At 44.5% G+C, this 21204-nt stretch overlaps 1 protein-coding gene across 1 annotated transcript in view; it reads right to left on the bottom strand.

Moving 5' to 3' along the window:
- Positions 1–554: 554 nt before the first annotated feature.
- The window catches only part of LOC138292472 (14 kDa phosphohistidine phosphatase-like), a 194061-nt gene continuing 173411 nt past the window's right edge, over positions 555–21204 (bottom strand). The window contains exon 3 of the mRNA XM_069231090.1: positions 555–759. Within this exon, the coding sequence (XP_069087191.1) occupies positions 667–759 (93 nt within the window). The 3' untranslated portion in view covers positions 555–666. The remainder of the gene's footprint in view (positions 760–21204) is intronic.

The raw sequence follows: 21204 nt of genomic DNA on the forward strand, positions 1-21204 counted from the left end.
TTTGGGCGATAAGAACATTAGGTAGGTGGACTGTTTTGGCACACAATCTTCAAGGGACCTTTGAATCGTTCAGACCTCTGAAATTGTCACTGTTCTATAGCCTTTTAATGTTACACACACTTTTTTATAAGCTTGGCGTTATATGTTGTGCGATCACATAGCATATGTTTGAAATTCCATTATTTAGTTAATTATATGTTTTCAACACTTAATCAGTGAGTACAGATTTCTATTACTGATTAACTGTGGGATGCTGTGAAATTATTTCTGTTTCGCTCGAACACATTCTTGATATATGTATGCGCCCTTGGTTCTAGGTGGCTATTGCGCAGCCCCTGTTCTACTTAACTACAGAAAACACTGAAAAAGCTTAAGAATTTTGCGAGCCCCTTGGTAGGAGAATGATTATTATGTTTTTGAAGCACTCAAGAAAAGGTAAAATGAATTATTGGTCACAAACGTTAACTTTGTACAATTCATGTTTTTTATCTGCAGAGCAGCTTTGATTAATTAATAAATATAACTTTGTTAATTTCTTACTAAGTGTCAACAGGCCCAGTAAACTGACATATTTTATTCTTGAAACTGCATCTAGAAAATTAACTGTTGCTGGCACAGACGTCTAAGGCATATGAACAATGAGATTGCATATAACACGTATGGAGTTCATTTTTTGTCATCTGACCAAGTAACATCATAGTCTTTGAATGCGTTCCTCAGTTTCTCAGCAGCAACAGAATGATCAGCTTTACCGTACCCCTAAAGAAAAGAAAAGAAAAGAAAAGCTAGATTACTTAAATCATCACTTTTTATTGTATCTGTATTTTACAGGCAATTGAAATTGGCTTACCGAAGAAACATTTCATGCAACTTGTAAAATCAGAGAACCTTGAACTTTGTAATATTTCCGAAGCTGATAAAAGACAAACATCAGAATAGGTATGATGTAAGAAGCAACCCAACCCATTACTCCTACTCTGTTGATAAAACAATAGCCTTGCTTTTCTCTTAATAGGTGAAAAATGGGTTGCATGAGCAATACTTGTTTTTGCAATGTGTAATAACCCAAACCCGAGCACTTCTATGAAATAGCATTCAGCATATCTCCAACTCACTCGTACACGTTAGGCTAATAAGATACACCACTAGGTAGAAGACAAATTCTTATTTTTTCAGAAATTCGATGTGTGTCAATTATTTGCGTAGTATTAAATATGCGTAGTAGTAATATCTGGGATTTTGTCAGTTACCTCTGAACTCAATGTAGGAAGTAATCATTGCTTCTTAAAAAATAGTAGAGGGGTCGCACCGCATGCTGGTGGGCGGAGGGGTGGTGGCGAGAATGGTGGAGGAGTAGGAAATAAAAGCCCCACATGGCTATTTCATTAATTTAATTTTGTTCGGTGAACCATGTTAATTATATTAAAAGTAGATTTTCAAAGCGGTCAAGCGCAGTGCATTTACATTTTTTTTTAAAAATGAATGAAATCATAAAACCAGATACAGCTAATAAAAAATAAACACTCCCACAGCGCCACTGGCACATAGAACGGTGTAAATAAATAAAATAAACATTCGCACAGAGCCACTGGCAAGTCCATTAAACATCGAATATGTTCACTACGACACGAGCTCAAAGTACATTGGAAAATAAAGACCTAAAATAATACGAACAAAATTAGAAAATGCCGAAGCAACGGCAAAATGTAAATTTGTGCTCGGAATGCGATATCCACGCAAACAAAAGTCCGTTTAAAATAAACACTTGCACAAAATAAATATAAGAACTGATCTAATACGCACGTAATTACAAAATTGTCAACCATTTTGTAGGCTTCTCGCCTTATTGCGATAGTTAGGCAAACAAAAGTCTGTTTAAAATAAACACGCGCAGAGAAAGCATTAGAATGAGCCAAGACCTGAAATAATATGCACGTAATTACAAAATGTTAAAGGACACAGAGATTACAATAAAATAAACACTCACATAAAGCCAATGGCATAAAGTACATTAGAAAACACATGTTTTAAAAACGACGCTGTTGGAGGCTGGCCTGATTTGTAGTGGGTACCTAAGGTACTTACACCCTGTACAGGTCCAGTTATCCCTTAGTGAAACATAGGCAGTGTCTAGCAGCTTAGGATGTCTAGGGGTAGCTATAGCAGAGCACCCAAGGCTGAACTAGGAGACATGCAAAGCTCTTGCAATACCACTGTAGTCACAACAGTACTTACACACAAGAAAGACAATACTCAGTGTTACCAAAAATAAAGGTACTTTATTTTAGTGACACAAGGCCAAAAATATCTGAGAGGCAATACTCCTTCTGGAGGTAAGTATTATAAACAATATATACACTAGTAACCACATTCAGGTAAGTAAAAAGTCATAGAATAGTGCAAACAAGGAAAAACACAATAGATCGCAATGGGCCTAGGAGAAACACAAACCATATAGTAAAATAGTGGAATACAAAGGTCGGATTCCCCACTAGGCAAGTGTAGTGTGTAGAGGGGCGCTGGGAATATGAAAACACCAAAGGTAAGTAAAGTACCCCACCCCGGAGCCCAGGAAAAAGGAGTAAAGAACAGCAAGTTTCCTCAGAACACACTACAAGTCGTGATGAAGAATAATAAAAGAACCAAGCAAGACTGCAAGCAACCAACAATGGATTCCTGGACCTGAAGACCTGTGGAGAGAGGAGACCAAGTACAGAAGTCGATGAAGAGTTCAGGAAGAACAGGAGCCCCTGCCCACCTGGAAGAAGGTGCAAAAGTGGATTCTCTGGTTGGAAGAAAAGCACAGAAATACACCAAAGAAGATAGCTGCAGGTTCCTGCTTGGTGCAAGAGATGTCCCACATCGAGTTGTTGGATGCAGGCTATTTGCGTCACTGGATTCCGCCAACAAGCCTTGGTTAATGCAAGTACGCATTTTGCATCAAAGAGGAGCTGCCCGGCCCAGGAGGGACTTGGGGGTCTCAACTTGGACTGAGGAGATATAGGGGGCTCTCAGCACTTCAGATAGCCCTCAGAAGATCAGGCCGCACCCATGGGAGTCCCAGGATACAGGGACAAAGGAGTTGCAAAGTGCAGTTGTGGCAGCACTACACAAGAGGATCCCACGCTGCCGGAGAACAACTCAGAGAGCTATGCATTGCAGGATAGAGTGCTGAGGACCTTGGCTACGCAGTGCACAAAGAACGTTTGGAAGAAGTACACAGAAGCCCAAGGAACTGCAGAGGACTTGATGCACGGGGTACTTGTATGGCACAGGGAGGCAAGCTCTTACCTCCACCAAATTTGGACAGCTGGACCTTTAGACAGTCAGGGTCAATTCGGTCCACCACCTGTGTTCCAGGGATCACGCTCGTTGACAGGAAAGGAGTTCCAGAGTACTGGTCGTCGTTGCAGAGAGGTGCCTGCTGAAGCAGGGGTAGTGACTCTGTCACTCCACGGGAGATTCCGTTGGTTCTTCTGCTGCAGGGTGAAGACAGGCAGTCCTCAGAGCGTGCACACCTTGGAAACTGTTGCAATTGCTGGCTGGAACTGATGTTGCAGATCACAGTAGCCTTCCTGGATACGTTGTTGCAGTTACAGCGGGTCCTGGAGCAGTCTGCGGTTTATTCAGTGGTCAGAAGCTGAATCAGAAGATGCAGATGAGTCCTGGTGGAGTCTTGCAAACCGAATTTGAGGAAACATCCAGAGAAGAGACCCTAAATAGCCCTCAGAGGGGGATCGGCTACTTACCCAGGTATGCACCTATCAGGAGGGGCTCTGACGTTACCTGCTGGCACTGGCCACTCAGAAGCTCCCAAAGGGTCCCCACACCTTGGAATCCAAGATGGCTAACGCCAGGGAACTCTGGAGTGCTCTGGGCACCACCCCTGGGGTGGTGATGGACAGGGGAGTGGTCACTCCCCTTTCCTTTGTCCAGTTTCACACCAGAGCAGGGACTGGGGGTCCCTTTACCTGTGTAGACTGGATTATGCAAGGAGGGCACCGTTTGTGCCGTTGAAAGCATTTCCAGAGGCTCTGGGAGGATACCTCTCCCATGCCTGTAATACCTATTTCCAATGGGAGAGGGTGTAACACCCCTCTCCTAAAGGAAATACATTGTTCTGCCTTCCTGGGATTCAGCTGCTCAATCCCCAGGAGGGCAGAAACCTGTGTGTGAGGTGGCAACAGCTGGGGCTGCAGTGGAAACCTCAGAGAGTTGGTTTGGCAGTACTTGGGATCCATGGTGGAGCCCCCAGGGTGCATGGAATTGGCCCCACAATACCAGATTTGGATTGGGGGTTCAATTTCACAATCTTAGACATCTCACGTGGCCATTTTCAGAGTTACCATTGTGAAGCTATATGTATTGACATATATGTAGTGCACGCTTATAATGGTGTCCCGCACTCACGAAGTCCGGGACATTGGTTCTGGACAACGTGGGGGCACCTTTGCTAGTGCAAGGGTGCCCTCACACACAGTAACTTTGCACATAGCCTTCAGTAAATGAAGGTTAGACATATAGGTGACTTATAAGTTACCTGGTGCAGTGAAAAATGGCTGTGAAATAGTATGTGAGCTATTTCACTCAGGCTGCAATGGCAGTCCTGAAAGAGTGTTTGTATGAGCTCCTTATGGGTGGCAAACGAAATGCTGCAGCCCATAAGTATCTCCTGGAACCCCAATGCCCTGGGTACCAAGGTACCCTATACTAGGGACTTACAAGGGGGGGAACAGTGTGCCAATTGGAATTGGTATATGAAGCCACTAAACTATAGTGACACACTTGGTTCACAGAGAGAGCATAAGCACTGGAGTTCTGGTTAGCAGATCTCCAGTGACACAGTCAAGCATACTGACAACACATATAGGCCGCAAACTATGAGCCCTGTGGTCCTGACTAGCAGGATCCCAGTGAGACACTAAAAACACATTGACAAACATGCAGAAATATGAGGTAACATGCCAAGAAAGATGGTACTTTTCTACAGACTCCAAAACTTTAAGATAGTACCAGCAGGAGCCTGCAGTGGAAGGACACAGGCCACCACTCCACAACAGGACAAAGACTCGACTGAAGCCCAGGAGGAAACAGAGGCAAGGAGCCGCTGACCAATAGGAAGCAAGGAAACAAGACCCTCTTGGGAGTCAGCCAATGGGTAAGTAAAGTGAGGTGGAGCCAGCCAATGGTGGGCTCTAACCCCCTTTTAAGATAAGTAAGAGAAATTTTGCATGCGCTGTGCAGACGAACCCTAAAAATACCTGTTGTTGCACCAAGCTATCTTCGTCTGTCGGCCTACTAACTCACACCACCTCGCCCATCTAGCACTCCATCATCCTCCCTAGTGCTGACATTCCATGACTGAACTTTATCTCCTATTACTTGACCCATCCCTGCCTTCAGGCCCACATTGCTATATCCTCCCATTACACGAAACCCTCCTCAACCACACTAAGTTTCACACCATACATCTACTAGCTGCACCACCTATAGTCTCTTGCACCCATCCATTCTCACTACAGTTATGTCCACCATGAATCCATGCCTGGACACTCTCCTCAACATGCTCCTAACCAGCATAGTGTACCCTTATACCCTAATTTGCTTTGTTTCATGCCTCACCTTTCTAAGAGCTCCTTCCCCGCCTATTTCTCTTCCGCTAATCTAACAACGTTCAATCCAACCAGTCTCCCTTTTTATGTTACCTCCATCCATATCCCAGAAGTAAATCCTCCATTCACGTCTCCACTTCCCGTATCTACGTTCTTTCTCAGTAACTCTCCTTTTTTAATTGATCATACTCCAATCCTACTTGTGCCACTAACATTCCCTCCATATCAATGTCTACCATTCACTTTGTCACTTATTCCATGCCATCTTCCGTACTTCCCTCCTCACCTCAGAATGACCATGAATAATCCAGCCCCTTAAGCCCTCTCACCTGCCACTTAAACGTCTTATACCCCTCTACCCTCTGTCTCCACTTATCTGTCCTTCCCTTGCCCTATCCCCAGCTCTCTCCAATCTTTTGCCTGCCTGCAGGACTCTCAAAGCGCCATCTCTCTACTTCAGCTTCCTCCCACTCTTTGTACATACACAATTTTCTTGATCATAGATCTGATCCACTCTTCATCAATTTGACCTGGCCATGATAGTATCCCTCATTTCTACAACATCAAGCTGAAGACTGGACTACATAAAAGAGGTAACTCTGATCCAAGAGTTCTCTCTATCAATTCATACCAAGTCTATAATCTCTGCTTGACTGGGTTTTCTCCTCATAAGATAGAGTCTCTCCACAAAATCATTTTTCTTCCTTCCACTCTACTGTCACACCTCTAACTCTGTTTTCCCTATGACTTCCTCATCCTTGGTGACTTACATTTCTAGTGTAGAAAAAGGATACAGTAAGGTTAAACATACCCTTCCTGAAAGTGCTTGATCTCAACCAGTAATACCTGTGGACCGACTCATTTCACTAGCCATAATCTGCATGCCATCTCATCACTACTCAATTCACAGAAAAGCATCCACACCTTACCCACTTGCTGACACTTTGTCTACCCGGATCCCAAGTATGTTGTTTGTACTGGTAGGGTGGGTGACTGGTAAATACTGAGGAGCAAGGAACACATAATTCTGCTCCAGCTTAGATGAGGATACAAGTTTTCTGCACCACCACAAAAAAGCATGCTCTTCAATGAAACCCGGTCTTAACCCTCAATGATTTGACTTAAGATGCCTAAAATCGTTGCTTGCCAGCCATACAATCACATCTGCAGTGCTTCTCTATACTTATTATTAAAGTATGTTTTAATCAATGGGCACAGATCAGAATATGTCTTATGTCCTCTTTCCAGTGATCATAACTTCATCAATTTGAATTAAAGTGCATAGTAAATTAAAACCATTACACTACTAATAAAATCACATGATTAATAATGTTTTTTTTAAACATTTCACTTTTGTTGTCATTAACAAAACCTTAAGATAGAATAAAATGCTAGACAATTCATTAAAGGTAAAATTAATCATACAGTTGAACGAGTTTGTCAAGCTCCGCATTTTCAAAAGTCCTGTCATTACACAACTGTATCTCATTTATTTCTATTAAAAGAAATCTTAAAATAGTAATAAAATGCTAAGGTCTCATGAGAGGTAGTGTTCACTGTGCAATCAGGCAAATTTATCAGTGTGGCTATTTGTTAAGGTAATGGTGCTCTAGAACGGCTGTCTTGGACAGACACACTTGGATAATTCAGGCATCTCTCTTAGAGGCATATCAAAAAAGGGCTGCGTGCGGATAGACAATGTTCTCCTCTTAACAGGCTAACTCATGATCTCAGCATGTCTTTAGCTTGCATGCACAGTAACTACACAGCCCATCCTCCGCAATGCTGCAGACAAGGGCCACTAGCCATCTAAAGTTCACCAAAACTCTCTCATCCACTTTTTCCATAAACCAATCGCTTTGCCAGGGCTGAAGTGTATTTACAGCTCTCAAGCATGTCCTTGTTGTAGGAAGCTGGCCTGGTGTGTGGTGAGCACCTATGGAGTTATCACCTTATACCAGGTTCGGGTATCCTCTATTAGTGAGGTGTAGTCAGTGTCTATGAAGCCAGGCTCTCCAGAGGTCGCTGTGAATGAGCACCCAAGACTTATTTAGGAGACATGGAAAACTTATGCAATACCACTGTAGTCACACAACACTTACACATATGAAAGAACCACACAGTTTTACAAAAATAAAAGGTACTTTATTATAGTAACACAAATACTAAAACACTGTAGAGGAAAATACTCTACTAGCAGGTGAGTAAATATACTATTTTATACACCTTAATAATCAGGACTGGGCATAGAAAGCAATGGAAAACAGTTAAATGTAAACAAACGATGGAGACCCCATGGGGAGGCTAAACCATATACTAAAAAAAATGGAATGCGAAAGTCAGACCCCACCCCCAAGTAAGTGGAATCTGTAGAGGGCAGCTGGATGAGCTTGGAACCCCAAAAGGTAAGTCCCAGAGTAACCTCCAGAGACCAGGAGAGAGGAGGTAAGTGCCTGTTTTTTTCCCAAACCCACAGATAAACTTTGTAAAAGGACTGTGCAAGACCCAAGCAAGACTGAAAGAAAGAGAAGATGGATCCTGACAGAAGAGAACCTGCAAATGAAGGGGACCAAGTCCAGTTCCAGTTGGAGTGTCTGGTTGGGGGAGGAGCCACTACTCACCCTTCTAGAGATGCAGGACCAGGTCGACGGTGAAGACCAGAAGTCGGCTATGCAGCACAGGAGCAGAAAAAGAGTCCCAGAAGTGATGCAGTTGATGTCCCATGTCCAAAGAAGAGTTGCAGTCCTGTCAGTGCAGTGTAAAAAACACCAACAAGCCTTGGCAAAGGAAAGAGTTGCAGAGCTGCTGTGGACAAGGAAGGTCTGAGGGGACTCAACCCATGGAGGGAGTCCCAGGCGACCCTCAGCAGTGAGGAGAGCCAGAAGTCGAAGATGAAGCCCGCACAGGCAACTCACAGGCAGCAGGCACAGGAGTAGCAGTGAGGCCGAAAGGTGAAGCAAAAAACATTTGGAGCATCATTAGAGGTGGCAATGCATTACTTATAGTAAGATACTGAAAACTGTGATTGTGTGCTTGCATACTTTCACTCTCCTACTCCGTGTGATCAACAAATCCATATTGACAACATCATTATGCAAGATATTGGTATTGCCCAGATGCCTGACTTACTTAAAACCAGAATATGACCAAGCAGGAGATACACCACTAAGCGCACGCACCCAATCAGGCTTCTTAGGAGCCCCATTGAGATTAAAACCAGTGCGACGACCTGCTAAGCTTGGAAGAGACTCAGGAGGTTCATGGGTGATCCCTCCCTATATTTACTGGTGATACCTCTTCCACCAAATCCACTGTTGCCACCCATGACAGACAACCTGGTATAACATTCCTTGACACAATGGGGAGTCATGGAACTGGGAGATGTAGACCACCCCCAACGTACATTTGTGACACTAAAGCAGCTAACACATTGTGGCGACCCCTTCCCACTGGACGGCTTCTAATCTGTCAGGATAATTGTTAGACCTGACAGCCTGAGGGTGGCCATCCCCCAACCTTTTTCCGGTCTCCCACCATTTTCTGACCTACTTTTTTCTGGTTTTAGGACTCTGTGCATTTTAACACTGTTGACCGGTGCTAAAGTGCATATGCTCTCTCCCCTAAACATAGTAACATTGGTTCCTACCCAACTGGCATATATAATTTACCTCTAAATCCCTAGTAAAGTGTACTAAATGTGCCCAGGGCCTGTAAATCAAATGCTACTCGTGGGTCTGCAGCACTGACTGCGTCACCCGCATATGTAGCCCCTTAACCATGTCTAAGGCCTTTCACTGCAAGGCCTGTGTGTGCAGTTTCACTGCCACTTCAACTTGGCATTTAAAACTACTTGCCAAGCCTTAAACTTCCCTTTTCCAACATATAAGTCACCTATAAAAACAGAGTCCCTCCTAAAGATAAAGTTTAACTGCGTTCCTTTTTAGGGCTGTGTGAATATTATTCTCGCTTTGTGGATAATTCTGCTGTGCTTTATACAACAATTCTTCTAAACTGTAACACAGAATCTACTTGTAAGTCCTCAGTAAAGTGCACTACATGCACCCAGGGCCTGTAGATTAAATGCTACTAGTGGGCCTGCAGCACTGATTGCGCCACCCACCTAAGTAACCCCTTCACCATGCCTCAGCCCTGTAACTGCAAAGGCCTGTGTGTGCAGTATCACTGCCACTTCAACTTGGAATTTAAAATCACTTGCCAAGCCTTAAACTCCCCTTTTTCTACATATGTCACCCCTAAGGTAGACCCTAGGTAACCCTTAGGACAGGGTGCTATGTAGATAAAAGGCAGGACATGTACCTGTGCAATTTATATGTCCTGGTAGTGTAAAACTCCTAAATTCGTTTTTACACTGCTGTGAGGCCTGCTCCTTTCATAGGCTACCCCTATGTACTGTTTGAGTGGTAGATTCTGATCTGAAAGGAGTAACAAGGTCATATTTAGTATGCCAAAATGGTAATACAAAATCCTGCTGACTGGTGAAGTTGGATTTAATATTACTATTTTAGAAATGCCACTTTTAGAGAGTGAACATTTCTCTGCACTTAAATCCTTCGGTGCCTTACAATCCATGTCTGGCTAGGTTACTTGACAGCTTCCTTGTGCATTTCACTCAGACAACCCCAAACACAGGATGCTCAGTCACACCTACATACTGAATGGGTCTTCCTGGGCTAGGAGGGTGGAGGGCCTGAAACTTACATTTGAAAGGACAGTGGCCTGCCCTCACACAATTGGCTGCCAAACACCCTACTGGGACCCTGGCAGACAGAATGGAACGGAAAGGGGACCTGGTGCACTTCTAAGCCACTCTTTGAAGTCTTCCCCCACTTCAAGGCACATTTGGGTATTTAAACAGGGCCTCTGACCCTACCAACTCAGACACTTCTGGACAAGATACCACTGGTGAAGAAACTTTGAACCAGATCATGCAACCTGCGAAGAGGAACCGCCTGGCTGCCCAAAGGACTCGCCTGACTACTTTTCTGCAAAGGACTGCTGCCCTGCTGATGCCCTGCTGCGTGAGAAGTGCTCTCCAAGGGCTTGGATAAAGCTTACTTCCTGTTCCTTGAAGCCTCAGGACCAAAAAGACTTCATCCTGCAAAGAACTCCTTGTGTTGCGAAAATTCAACGCACAGCCTGGCAGAAACAACACACAGCCTGCATTGCGGTGAGAAAATCACTGCATGCCGAACCAGAACGACGGAGCCCGGCTCCCCAAGAGCAGATCGATGCAGCGCCAGCATTGCGACCGGAACTTCGACGCACGGCCCACTGGATTGACGCAAAGCCGAGCCGGAACAACGCAGCCCAACTTACTGCAAGAAGAATCGACGCAGCGCCTGCGTGTGACAGAAATGTCCACGCATTGCCCACCGGATCGACACAGCTCCTGTGACTTCGTCCTGCACGCCCAGGATTTCTCTGCATCGTCCCCGGAGCATCTGAAAACCCCGCAACCCGAAGAGGATTCAAGTCCGCATGGCGGGAAGCGACGTAAAGCCTTCCCTGCAAGGAAAATTATCGCCGCATCGTCTGTGTGCGCCAAAGAAATCGATGCACACCTCCCCATTTTCCATGCATCTCCTCCTCCGTTCCCTTGCAAGGAATTTGAACGCAAACCAGGTACTTTGTGCTTGCAAGAGACACTTGTTGCTTTTTAAAGACTAAAGACTCTTTTTATCATTCTATGAAGTGAAATTTTAACTTTTACTTATTAATTCTTGATCGTTTTGACCTGCATTTAACCAGATAAATATTATATATTTTGCTAAACAATGTGTGGTGTATTTTTGTGGTGTTATACTGTGTTATTGCATGATTTATTGCACAAATACTTTACACATTGCCTTTTTAGTTAAGCCTGACTGCTCAGTGCCAAGCTACCAGAGGGTGGGCACAGGATAATTTGGATTGTGTGTGACTTATCCTGACTAGAGTGAGGGTCCTTGCTTGGACAGGGGGTAACCTGACTGCCAACCAAAGACCCCATTTCTAACAGCCCACACATTAATTTTTTATTCATAAATAGTCTTGTGGGTTGGCTTAGCAGCTTACCAAATCACGATCAATCATTAGGTGGGTGTGAGGTCATAAAATGTATGTTCACATATGACATCCTATATGTCTCTTGTACCTCAACGGAAATGCAGAATTTGTTAAAAAGCTTTAAAAGTAACTGTAACAAGAACAGGTAAAGCAAAGCTGATAAAACTGTAAGTCACAAGGCATGATGAAACATCTTAAATTTCAAATAATATTTGCCTTGAAAGTGTTACAGAGTGTGATTATATGGGTATCAAGTTTAATCACTAGAGGGGGGCATGGCTAACCGCCCAAGATGGCAGATGTGTAGCAGAGGGGCTCCCGGACCGGCCCTGGTTAATCTAATCTAATCCTTCGGGGGAAAATACAGTCCTGGCTTCGTACATCTGAGCACAGGATGTGCCAGAACCAGAACACCATTAAAAGCACCGCTGGGGGCCAATAGTAGAGGAGGAACACAGAGTGGTCTGGTCCAGGAGTGCTGTGCGGCCCATGCGGCTCTTCATCATCGAGGTGGAGTGAGCTGCCCTGAGGACGGTGCATGCCGGAGCGGACCCGGCTGAGATCAGATGGCTCAGGGGTAGAGGTTGGAACCCAGAGCCCCGAGATTACACAGAGGTGAGTTGGAGCGGGTGGGCCGACAGTGACTCGGCGGCCCACAGGCCCGCTCCTCACCTTCGTGCGGCTTGGGCTGGAAGGGTGCTGAGAGCCTGAAGGCACCCCCAGATTGATGCAAACAGAGGAGCTGCATTGCTGTGGCCCGGCTCCATTCTGGAGTAGGGCAGAGCCTTGCACCTGGTGTTGGGTGGGAGGTGAGGTGAGTGGGAGCGGGAGCGGATAGGCCGCCAAACTCGTCAGAGGCCCGAGGCCCGCTCTTCGCCCCGCCGGGCTGGGCTGTGCTAGCCTGGTGTGGTTGGGGTGCCCTCCGCCAATGTCGAGGCCGTTACAGCCACTGGGCCGCCGGATCAATTATTATCACTATACCCGCAAGGTGATCAGAAGTGAACAGGAGTAGGAAGGCTGTCTTGTGGGCCATGCACCTGCTCCTCGCCTATGGAAAGACACAAGATGACCCCTTTCCAAGATTTGTGAAGCTGACACACGGATCAGAACCTTTTGTTGTAAGGCCTTGCTGGGCCCCCCAGGGATGATCGAGGGAACTGGGGAGTGAAGGGAGTCAGTGACTGTGCGAGCGGTGTTGCACATCACGCACGTGCAAACGTAGCAAATAACACAGGCCACGGGGGTCCCCCCCATTTTTTGACACTAAAAACCTATACAGATTACTACATAGTCATGAGTAGGGGCAAAGAGGTGCTCATAATCCGGATTGTGTTCCATTATGGCAGAGATGAAGTGGCGTGTTGTGTGAGTAATACGAACTAAGAGCTGGTACGGTGCACTTTGCCTGCAGATGCATCTGAGCATATTCGGCAAAGGAGGATAATATTGGCAATAGCATCTGCTTCCTTCAGAGTCACGACAACTAGCAAAGTGGCTTGTGGTCACTGAGAGTGGGAGTCTGTGCACCCAGCCCTTGCCCCTCAAGTTTATCGGATAAAGGCCGATGCCCACTGTGGTTATTGACACCTACTACCAATAACTGACATATGCTATATGCAGATGTTGGAGTAGCGAGATGGGGAAATCTAAAGTGAAATTGGGTACCAGACATTCTCAGGCACCCTCCTGTTCGCTGCCTTCAGATGATTCCATGACTCCAATTTCTTTATCCTGTATTCCTCCTATAGGCTAGGAGCTGCCCCAGGACAAATTAGACCTCATTCTCCATGACACTTGAGAGTCACGACTGGCTATCGAACAGAAGATAGGCGCTCTAACCATGGAAGTATCCTTCATCAAAGATGAACATCGTAAATTAGTGGATAGAGTCTAAAATAATAAGGCTAAACTTACCATTTTAGACCCTGCCACCATAGCTTGGGACACGGAGGTTAAAAAGCTAACACAACAGATGGAGCTGCTGCGGGATAGGGCCGAAGATGCAGAGGGGCAAGCCCGTAGGAATAATGTTCGCATCTTAGGGCTCCTGGAGGGAACAGAAGGACAAGCACCAACACAATACGTGGAGAATTGGCTCCAGGCTTATTTTGTGTTAGGGGTGATGTATAGATGGTGGACTTCTGACCATACATAGTATTTGAGCAGACTTTGGAGCTCACTTCAGCATGGCATAAATTTATGATGGACTGGGGCCGGATCTGGGTTGTTCTCCGCAGCAAACCAATGGTAATCTATACAAAGGCTTATGTCCCCCATATAAGCGTAGGTACAAGTTGTTTGATGTACATATGGTTTTTGTTCTCTATAATGTTTGGTTGAATGACTGTATAGTGCTGGACTGAGAATTTCGTTTTTCAAAGTTTACAGCAAGTAGCAGAATTCCCTGTCAAGGTATATCAGCATATACAACTACGCAAATTGTATATTACCGGTACGTTATCATACACGACACAACATGGGTGGCAATGGCTTCCTATACAATCCTAAAATGGAATGTCAGGGGCCTGGGTACTCTAAATAAGAGGAATAGAATATAAACGCAATTACATAGGTGAAAGGTGCAGATAGTATACCTACAAGAGACACATCTACTTGCATCTGAGGCGATTCGCTTGCAGAGGAGATGGAGGGGACAGCTTTTTAGTATGTCATATTCAGGATATGCTAGGGGGGCAGCTATTTGGATCAGGGCGGGGTTCCCTTCGAGGCTCAAGACATACATATCAATACACAGGGCAGATATTTGTGGGTCAGGGGCAAATTGGTTAGTGACCCACTGGTCCTGGGTTGTATATATGCTCCGAATACAGACCAAGAAACTTTGGGCATGTCTAACAGTAGTCCTTAGTGAATGGGAGCTTTGCCCATGGCTTTTAGGAGGAGACTTAATAGAGTACTAGACATACATTTAGACTGCTCCCATCCACCACTACCTGGAGCAGTAATGACAAGACAAGCAGCGCCCCTCCAACAATAGGTATCGGGTTGGTCCCTAGTTGATGCTTAGTGCGCAAAAAATATGGGATTACATGAATAGTCATTTTATTCATATCCACACAAGTTACACACATGCATAGATAGATTCCTGTGTTCCCCACAGCTACTGCCCACAATAACCCACTCCACCTATCTCGCTAAGACATTATCTGATCACAACCCACACGAACTGACGCTGCAATGGGGCAGAACTCCAACACCAATACTAACATGGAGGCTACAACCCACTTATTTGGAAGATGCGCCATTCCGGAAAACACTGTCACAGATTATTCTTTTGAGAAAACACAGGAACGGCAACCTCGTTGACATTGGAGTGGGAAGCTTTTAAAGTGGTGATTCGAGGGGCTTCTATTGGCAACTTAGTGGGTGCTCGTAATGAAATAATGAGAGCCCTGAAGGAAGCTGAAACTTCAATGGCTACTACTGAACAGGCAGAGGCCAGGGATGAAGTTGACCCTGAGATACTACAGGAGTTAAGGATAGCACATGCAGAGTACCTTGAGCACTTAAGACTAATAGATTATAAGACACATATACAGCGGACACACACTGAAGCTGTCAATTCTGGGGCACTTCTAACATGCTTAATATGTCCTACTACTCACCCAACCCCAATACTCGAAATGCACTTTGAAACGCAAGGAGTGGTTAGTATGCAACTGGGTATAAATAAAGTGTTTTGGGACTTCCATGCTGATCTTTATACAGCCCCTATAGCTCCTCCTGATTCATTGCTGAGCACATACTTGTAGTTGGGAGCTGGGTGCCAACCGTAAATCAAGGGTGCGGTTAGCAACATGGCATGCAACAAAACGCCAGGATCCGATGGACTGCCTGTTGAATTTTATGCTACCTATTTGGAAAAATTAGCCCGCAGCTGCTAAAATGATATACTCACTCATTACAAGAGGGACAATTACCTCCCACAAAGTGGCAAGCTGTGGTCACATCTTTACTGAAACCAAATAAGCCACCTCTTGAGTTAACCTCATATAGACCGTTGTCTCTCATGAACACCGAATATAAAATTTTAAGCAAAATCCTTGCAAAACTACTTCTTTTACACCTGCCACAGTTATTACACACAGACAAAAATGGCTTAGTGCCCAACCGTAATACATCACTCAATATATGTCGGCTGTTCCATGTTATGTACAGTTACCGTGCCAAATATCCATATGCAGGCTGCCTATCCTAGGATATACGCCATGCCTTTGATACACTGAGCTGGGAATTTCTGTTGTCCACACTTACACATTACGGGATACCAACCTCATATACTAAGTGGGTTAGACTCTTGTACTCACTATCTACGGCAAGGGCAAAAACAGGAAAGTGTATATCAGAATCTTATAATATCTCCTGAGGCACACGTCAGGGCTGTCCCTTACCACCACTATTATTTGTATTGGCAATTGAACTGCTAGCACAATTACTGAGATGTAGAGCACCAGACTAGGGCATCCCACCTAGGGGCGACATACCGGCTACCTCTTTGTATGCAGATGACATGATAATATACGTTCGGGATGTACGACAAGATATGTCCGCGATAGCAGAGGAGCTGACTGCGTCTGGCAGACTTTCGGATCTACAAATAATTGCGGCAAAATCATTAATTTTTGCATTTCAGCATACTTAAGATCGGCAGACGCTGGGAGCAGCTCAAATCCCAGTGGTGACCCGTACATTTTGCTATTTGGGGAACTATATATATAGAGATCTAACTTATATTTTAGATGGTAACTTGCAACAGGCGATCAATTCCATTAAGACACGAAACAGGCTTTACACCTGTGCAAGTACAAAATGGAGAGCTGTTGGAAAATGGGTTATTGGTAAGGGCAGGTAAGTACCTACAGTTAGCAATAGGCCACTAACCTCCACTTAGGTCCAGTTAGGTCTCAGTAAATTAAACCCAGCTCAACCCTTGGTAACTTGGCAACGAGTGACAAGGCTTAACTTAGGAGACAGTGTAAAGCATTCAAATATCACAAAACAGTAATTAAATAAAACACAGGTAACAGTTTAAAAACCCCATTTCAATTTATAAAAATAGGAATTATTTGTAGCTTTAAAATGACACAAAAACTACTAAAATCGGATAAGGGGAACCGGAGATATTAATTTTTAAAGAATTATTGCTTTCTAGCGCATAGAAACAACTAGCGCTCAAAGGGTTAAAAAAGGTCACACTGGAAAGGAACAAAGTCCAGAGTTCAGGCCACCCATGAGGTAACACTGTCACACTTACTTTCAGAAGTGTTTGATTCAGGAAAGTGGTCCACAGCACCAGCCAAGGGTTCAGAGGCTATGAGGTGCCTCTTGGGGTCTGGGACTACTACTCCCACAATGCACCTCTTCAACTTATGGAGTTGCTCCAAACGCCTCCAAACTTCTGGATCTTCTTCTAGAGGTCCTTTTTGTGTCTTTGAAGTGTCCACAACTTGATCCAAGGTTACAGAAGTTCCGAGTTGCTCCTTGGGAGTTGGGACTACAATTCTCAGAATGCACCTGGTCAGAATCCTCAAATGGCCACTGGACGCTGGTCAGCTGGGCTCTGTGACGATCTGCATGCTTCTTACCGTGATTGTTTGTCAATCTCGAGGCACCACCTGGTCTCTTGCTGGTTCTGGACTGACCAAGGTAAGGGTGACCCTTTCCAGTAGCCACGGTGCTGCTGATAGAGTAACACTAGGCAGACAGTGACCTCCAGAAGGAGTCCCAGAGGAAAAAACCCAGTCCTGGGAAAAACCTCAGAAGCAAGGAACTCCTGGAAAGGACGTAAGAAAAAAGAGAAGCGTAATCTAAACCGGAAACAGCAATTATGCAGCCCAGAAAAAACAGGAGAAGTCCAAAAATAACCGGATACAGGAGCGAGGAGCACCACCAGAACGGAAGTGTTTGCAACGCAAGGAACAGAAGACCAATGTGCTTATATACTGGAAAACAGGAAGTGACACGCAGGAAGTTCCAAAGACACCATCTTGAATTGGGAAAAGACACATTTGAGTGAATGGAAAAATAGCCATGGTGTAAAAGAGGAAGCAAAGCATGCAGAGAAGGAAACACAGACTCCTGGGACGAAGAAAAGATGGCTAAGAGGAAAACCATAAAGAAAGAGAAAACAAGAAAAAAGAAAAAAGAAAAAAGGCAGAAAGAATAGGTAAGAAAGATTATAAGGGCAAAAAGCGGGTGTAGCACAAAGCAGCATCCAAAGAAAGATTGACTGGTCATGCTGTGGACTGAAAAATAGGCAGCGGCCCGAACCGCGGCTCAAAATGCAGCCCGCGGCAGAAACGGCTGTCCAGGACTCGGACCGCGGATCTGACCGCGGTCCGCAAGTGGGGTGCTGCAGGTCCTCGCGCCGTCACAGTAGGTCCCCTCCCCAAAGCCCCAGGCTTGTCCGGAAAATGCTGAAAAAAGGTACGGACCAAGCGGGGAGCATGGACAGAGGAGGCATCCTCCCATGAACAGTCACTAATGGGATAGCCCTTCCAGTGAATCAAAAACTGGAGGTGTTTCCGAAAAATGCGCAAATCGCATATCTCCTGTACTTCATACTCAGGCTGACCATCAACCAAAAGAGGAGGAGGACCACGGACAGTTCTCTGGTAGGGATCTGGAACAAAAAGCTTGAGTTGGGATACGTGAAAGACAGGATGCACTTTCCAAGTCAAGGGCAGGCGAAGTCGAACAGAGACTGGATTAATCACATGCAAAACTCGTAAAGGCCCATAGTAACGAGGTTTGAACTTGTTCTGGGATAAGCGAAAAGGCAGAAATTTAGAGGAAAACCAGACCTTGTCCCCGGGCTGAAAAGATGGAACAGCATTACGCAGAGCATCAGCTATCTTCTTCATATATCGTTTTGTGGCCAAGAGATTGGCACGTATCAGGTTCTGGAGCTGATGGATATGACGAACAAATGAGGTAACTGCAGGAACAGGGTAGTCCTTAGGAGTGACATTAGGAAAACCACTAGGGTGAAAACCATAAGTGCAAAAGAAAGGTGTAGACTTAGTTGCATTATGGGCTGTGTTGTTATAAGAAAACTCAGCCAACGGTAGGTAAGAAGACCAATTATTCTGAGTTGCATTACAAAAACAGCACAAATATTGTTGGAGTCCTTGGTTAAGGCGTTCTGTTTGACCATTGATTTGGGGATGGAAACCGGAAGATAGAGCCACATCAATATGTAAAAATGTACAAAACTCTTTCCAAAAACGGGATACATATTGAGGTGCTCGATCAGAAATAATTACTTAAGGAAGACCACGTAATCGAAAGATATCTTGTATAAATACTTGACTCATTTCTTTAGCAGTGGGTAATTTCTTAAGGGCTGAAAAATGGGCCATCTTAGTAAAGGAGTCCACTGTAACCATTATGATCTGATAACCTGCAGAAGATGGCAAAGAACATATACCGTATGTCATGGAACAGAGGGTACTGGTAAGGGCATCAATAGACCCGCTGGCTTAGTCTGAGGTGTTTTAGTTTGAACACACATTGGGCAAGATCTTACATATCTTTCAGCATCGGACTTTAACGTGGGCCACCAAAAAGAGCGAAGGGGTAGTTCCTGTGTATTCTTAACTCCGCGATGTCCAGCAATAGGAGAGTCATGACACAAGCTTCTGTCTGGGCCTTCTCGGTAGGCAAAAATATGGTGTTTTTATGAAAGTAATATTCCTGATGCTTGTGTAAGTGGGGTTTTAAAGTGTTCCATTCTTCCATGGATAACTTCTGATACTCGGTCTTCACCAGATCAAGAAAAGATTGAACAAGTCCCACAATGCAACATGGCTCAATGATGTGTGAAGTAATAGAAATATTGCTCTCCGAATATCGGCGAGATAAAGCATCTGCCACAATATTTTCGGATCTGGGAACGTAAGTAACAATGAAATCGTATTGACTGAAAAAGAAAGCCCACCTGGCTTGACGACTATTCCGGCATTGAAAACTGCGGAGGCATTGTAGATTGCGATGATCAGTTCGTACTTCAAAAGTCTCCTGAGAACCGATTAGGAAATGCCTCCATTCTTTGCAGGCAGCCTTTAATGCCAGTAATTCTCTTTCCAATACAGAATAGTTTCCTTCTGCGTCGAATAACACGTAGGATAGGTAAAAGATGGATGTTCAAGGTTATCATTGTCTTGTGTTTGAAGTAACACAGCTCCAATGGCTCGATCTGAAGCATCTGTGACAACAATAAACTTCTTAGTAGTGTCAGGATGACGAAGAATCGGGGCTTGGGTAAAGGCACGCTTTAGAGTCTGAAAGGCCGTGTCCACTTCTTCTGTCCAAATGAACCCCTTCTTTAGGCCTTCTTTTTTGATGGTCTGGGTTATACATCCTTGTTGATGGGCAAAGTCCTTTATAAATTGCCTATAGAAATTGGATAACCACTGTGTTTCTTTGACAGATGTAGGAGAAGGCCAGTCTAATATGGCTTGTACCTTTTCAGGGTCCATGGTGATTACAACTGGATTGATACGAAAACTTAGATATTGAACTTCGATCTTGTTGAACTCACACTTCTCTGGGTTACAGTACAAATTATTTTGTCGGAGTCTTTCCAAAACTTGAAGAACATGTTGAGAGTGTTGTTCGGGACTGCGAGAATATATTAGAATGTCATCTAAATAGACTACGCCACTTTGGTTCAAAAGATCAGAGAAAACCGAATCTATAAATCTTTGGAATATGGAAGAGGCGTTGGTAAGACCAAAAGGCATAACACAATATTCAAAGTGGCCCAACGGTGTACAAAAAGCAGTCTTCCATTCGTCACCTTCCTTAATTCGTAAGAGATGATAGGCACCCCTTAGGTCTAACTTAGTGAATATTGTAGCTCCTTGAACTGCTTCCAGAACATCCTTAATAAGGGGTAAGGGATAACTATCCTTGATGGTAATCTTATTTAACTCTCGAAAGTCTATACAGGGGCGGAGATCTTTAGTCTTTTAGGTACAAAGAAAAGAGGAGCCTCAGCAGGTGATGAAGAGGGAGCAATCAATCCACTTTGTAGGTTTTCCTCTATGTATTCCTTGAGTACCTTCTTTTCCTTTTCTGATAAGGAATATATTCTTCCAAATGGGACCACTTCCCCAGGTATCAAAGAAATAGAGCAGTCATAGTCCCTATGAGGAGGCAAAATGGGTCTTTGAGGTTTCTGGAATACGTCAGAGTACCCCTGATAGCATCTGGGTACTCCTTGAATCACATTAATAGTACTACTTGCTTCATTGGAAGAAAACATGGACCCTTTAGGTGACCAGTAAGGGTCAGTAGAATAACAATGCAACTGACAAAAGTGAGAGGAAAGGGATATAGTCCGTGTTTCCCAGTTTATATATGGGTTGTGTCTTGCCAGCCAAGAATACCCAAAATCATAGTATGGTTTGGGGAAGATATCAGGTCGAAGGCCACATGTTCCTTATGTCTTCCAAATTGCAGGCAAAGGTTGGGCGTGGTATCAAACACTGGTCCAGAAGTT

Source organism: Pleurodeles waltl, chromosome 4_2, assembly GCF_031143425.1.
Source record: "Pleurodeles waltl isolate 20211129_DDA chromosome 4_2, aPleWal1.hap1.20221129, whole genome shotgun sequence".
Lineage (NCBI taxonomy): Eukaryota > Metazoa > Chordata > Amphibia > Caudata > Salamandridae > Pleurodeles > Pleurodeles waltl.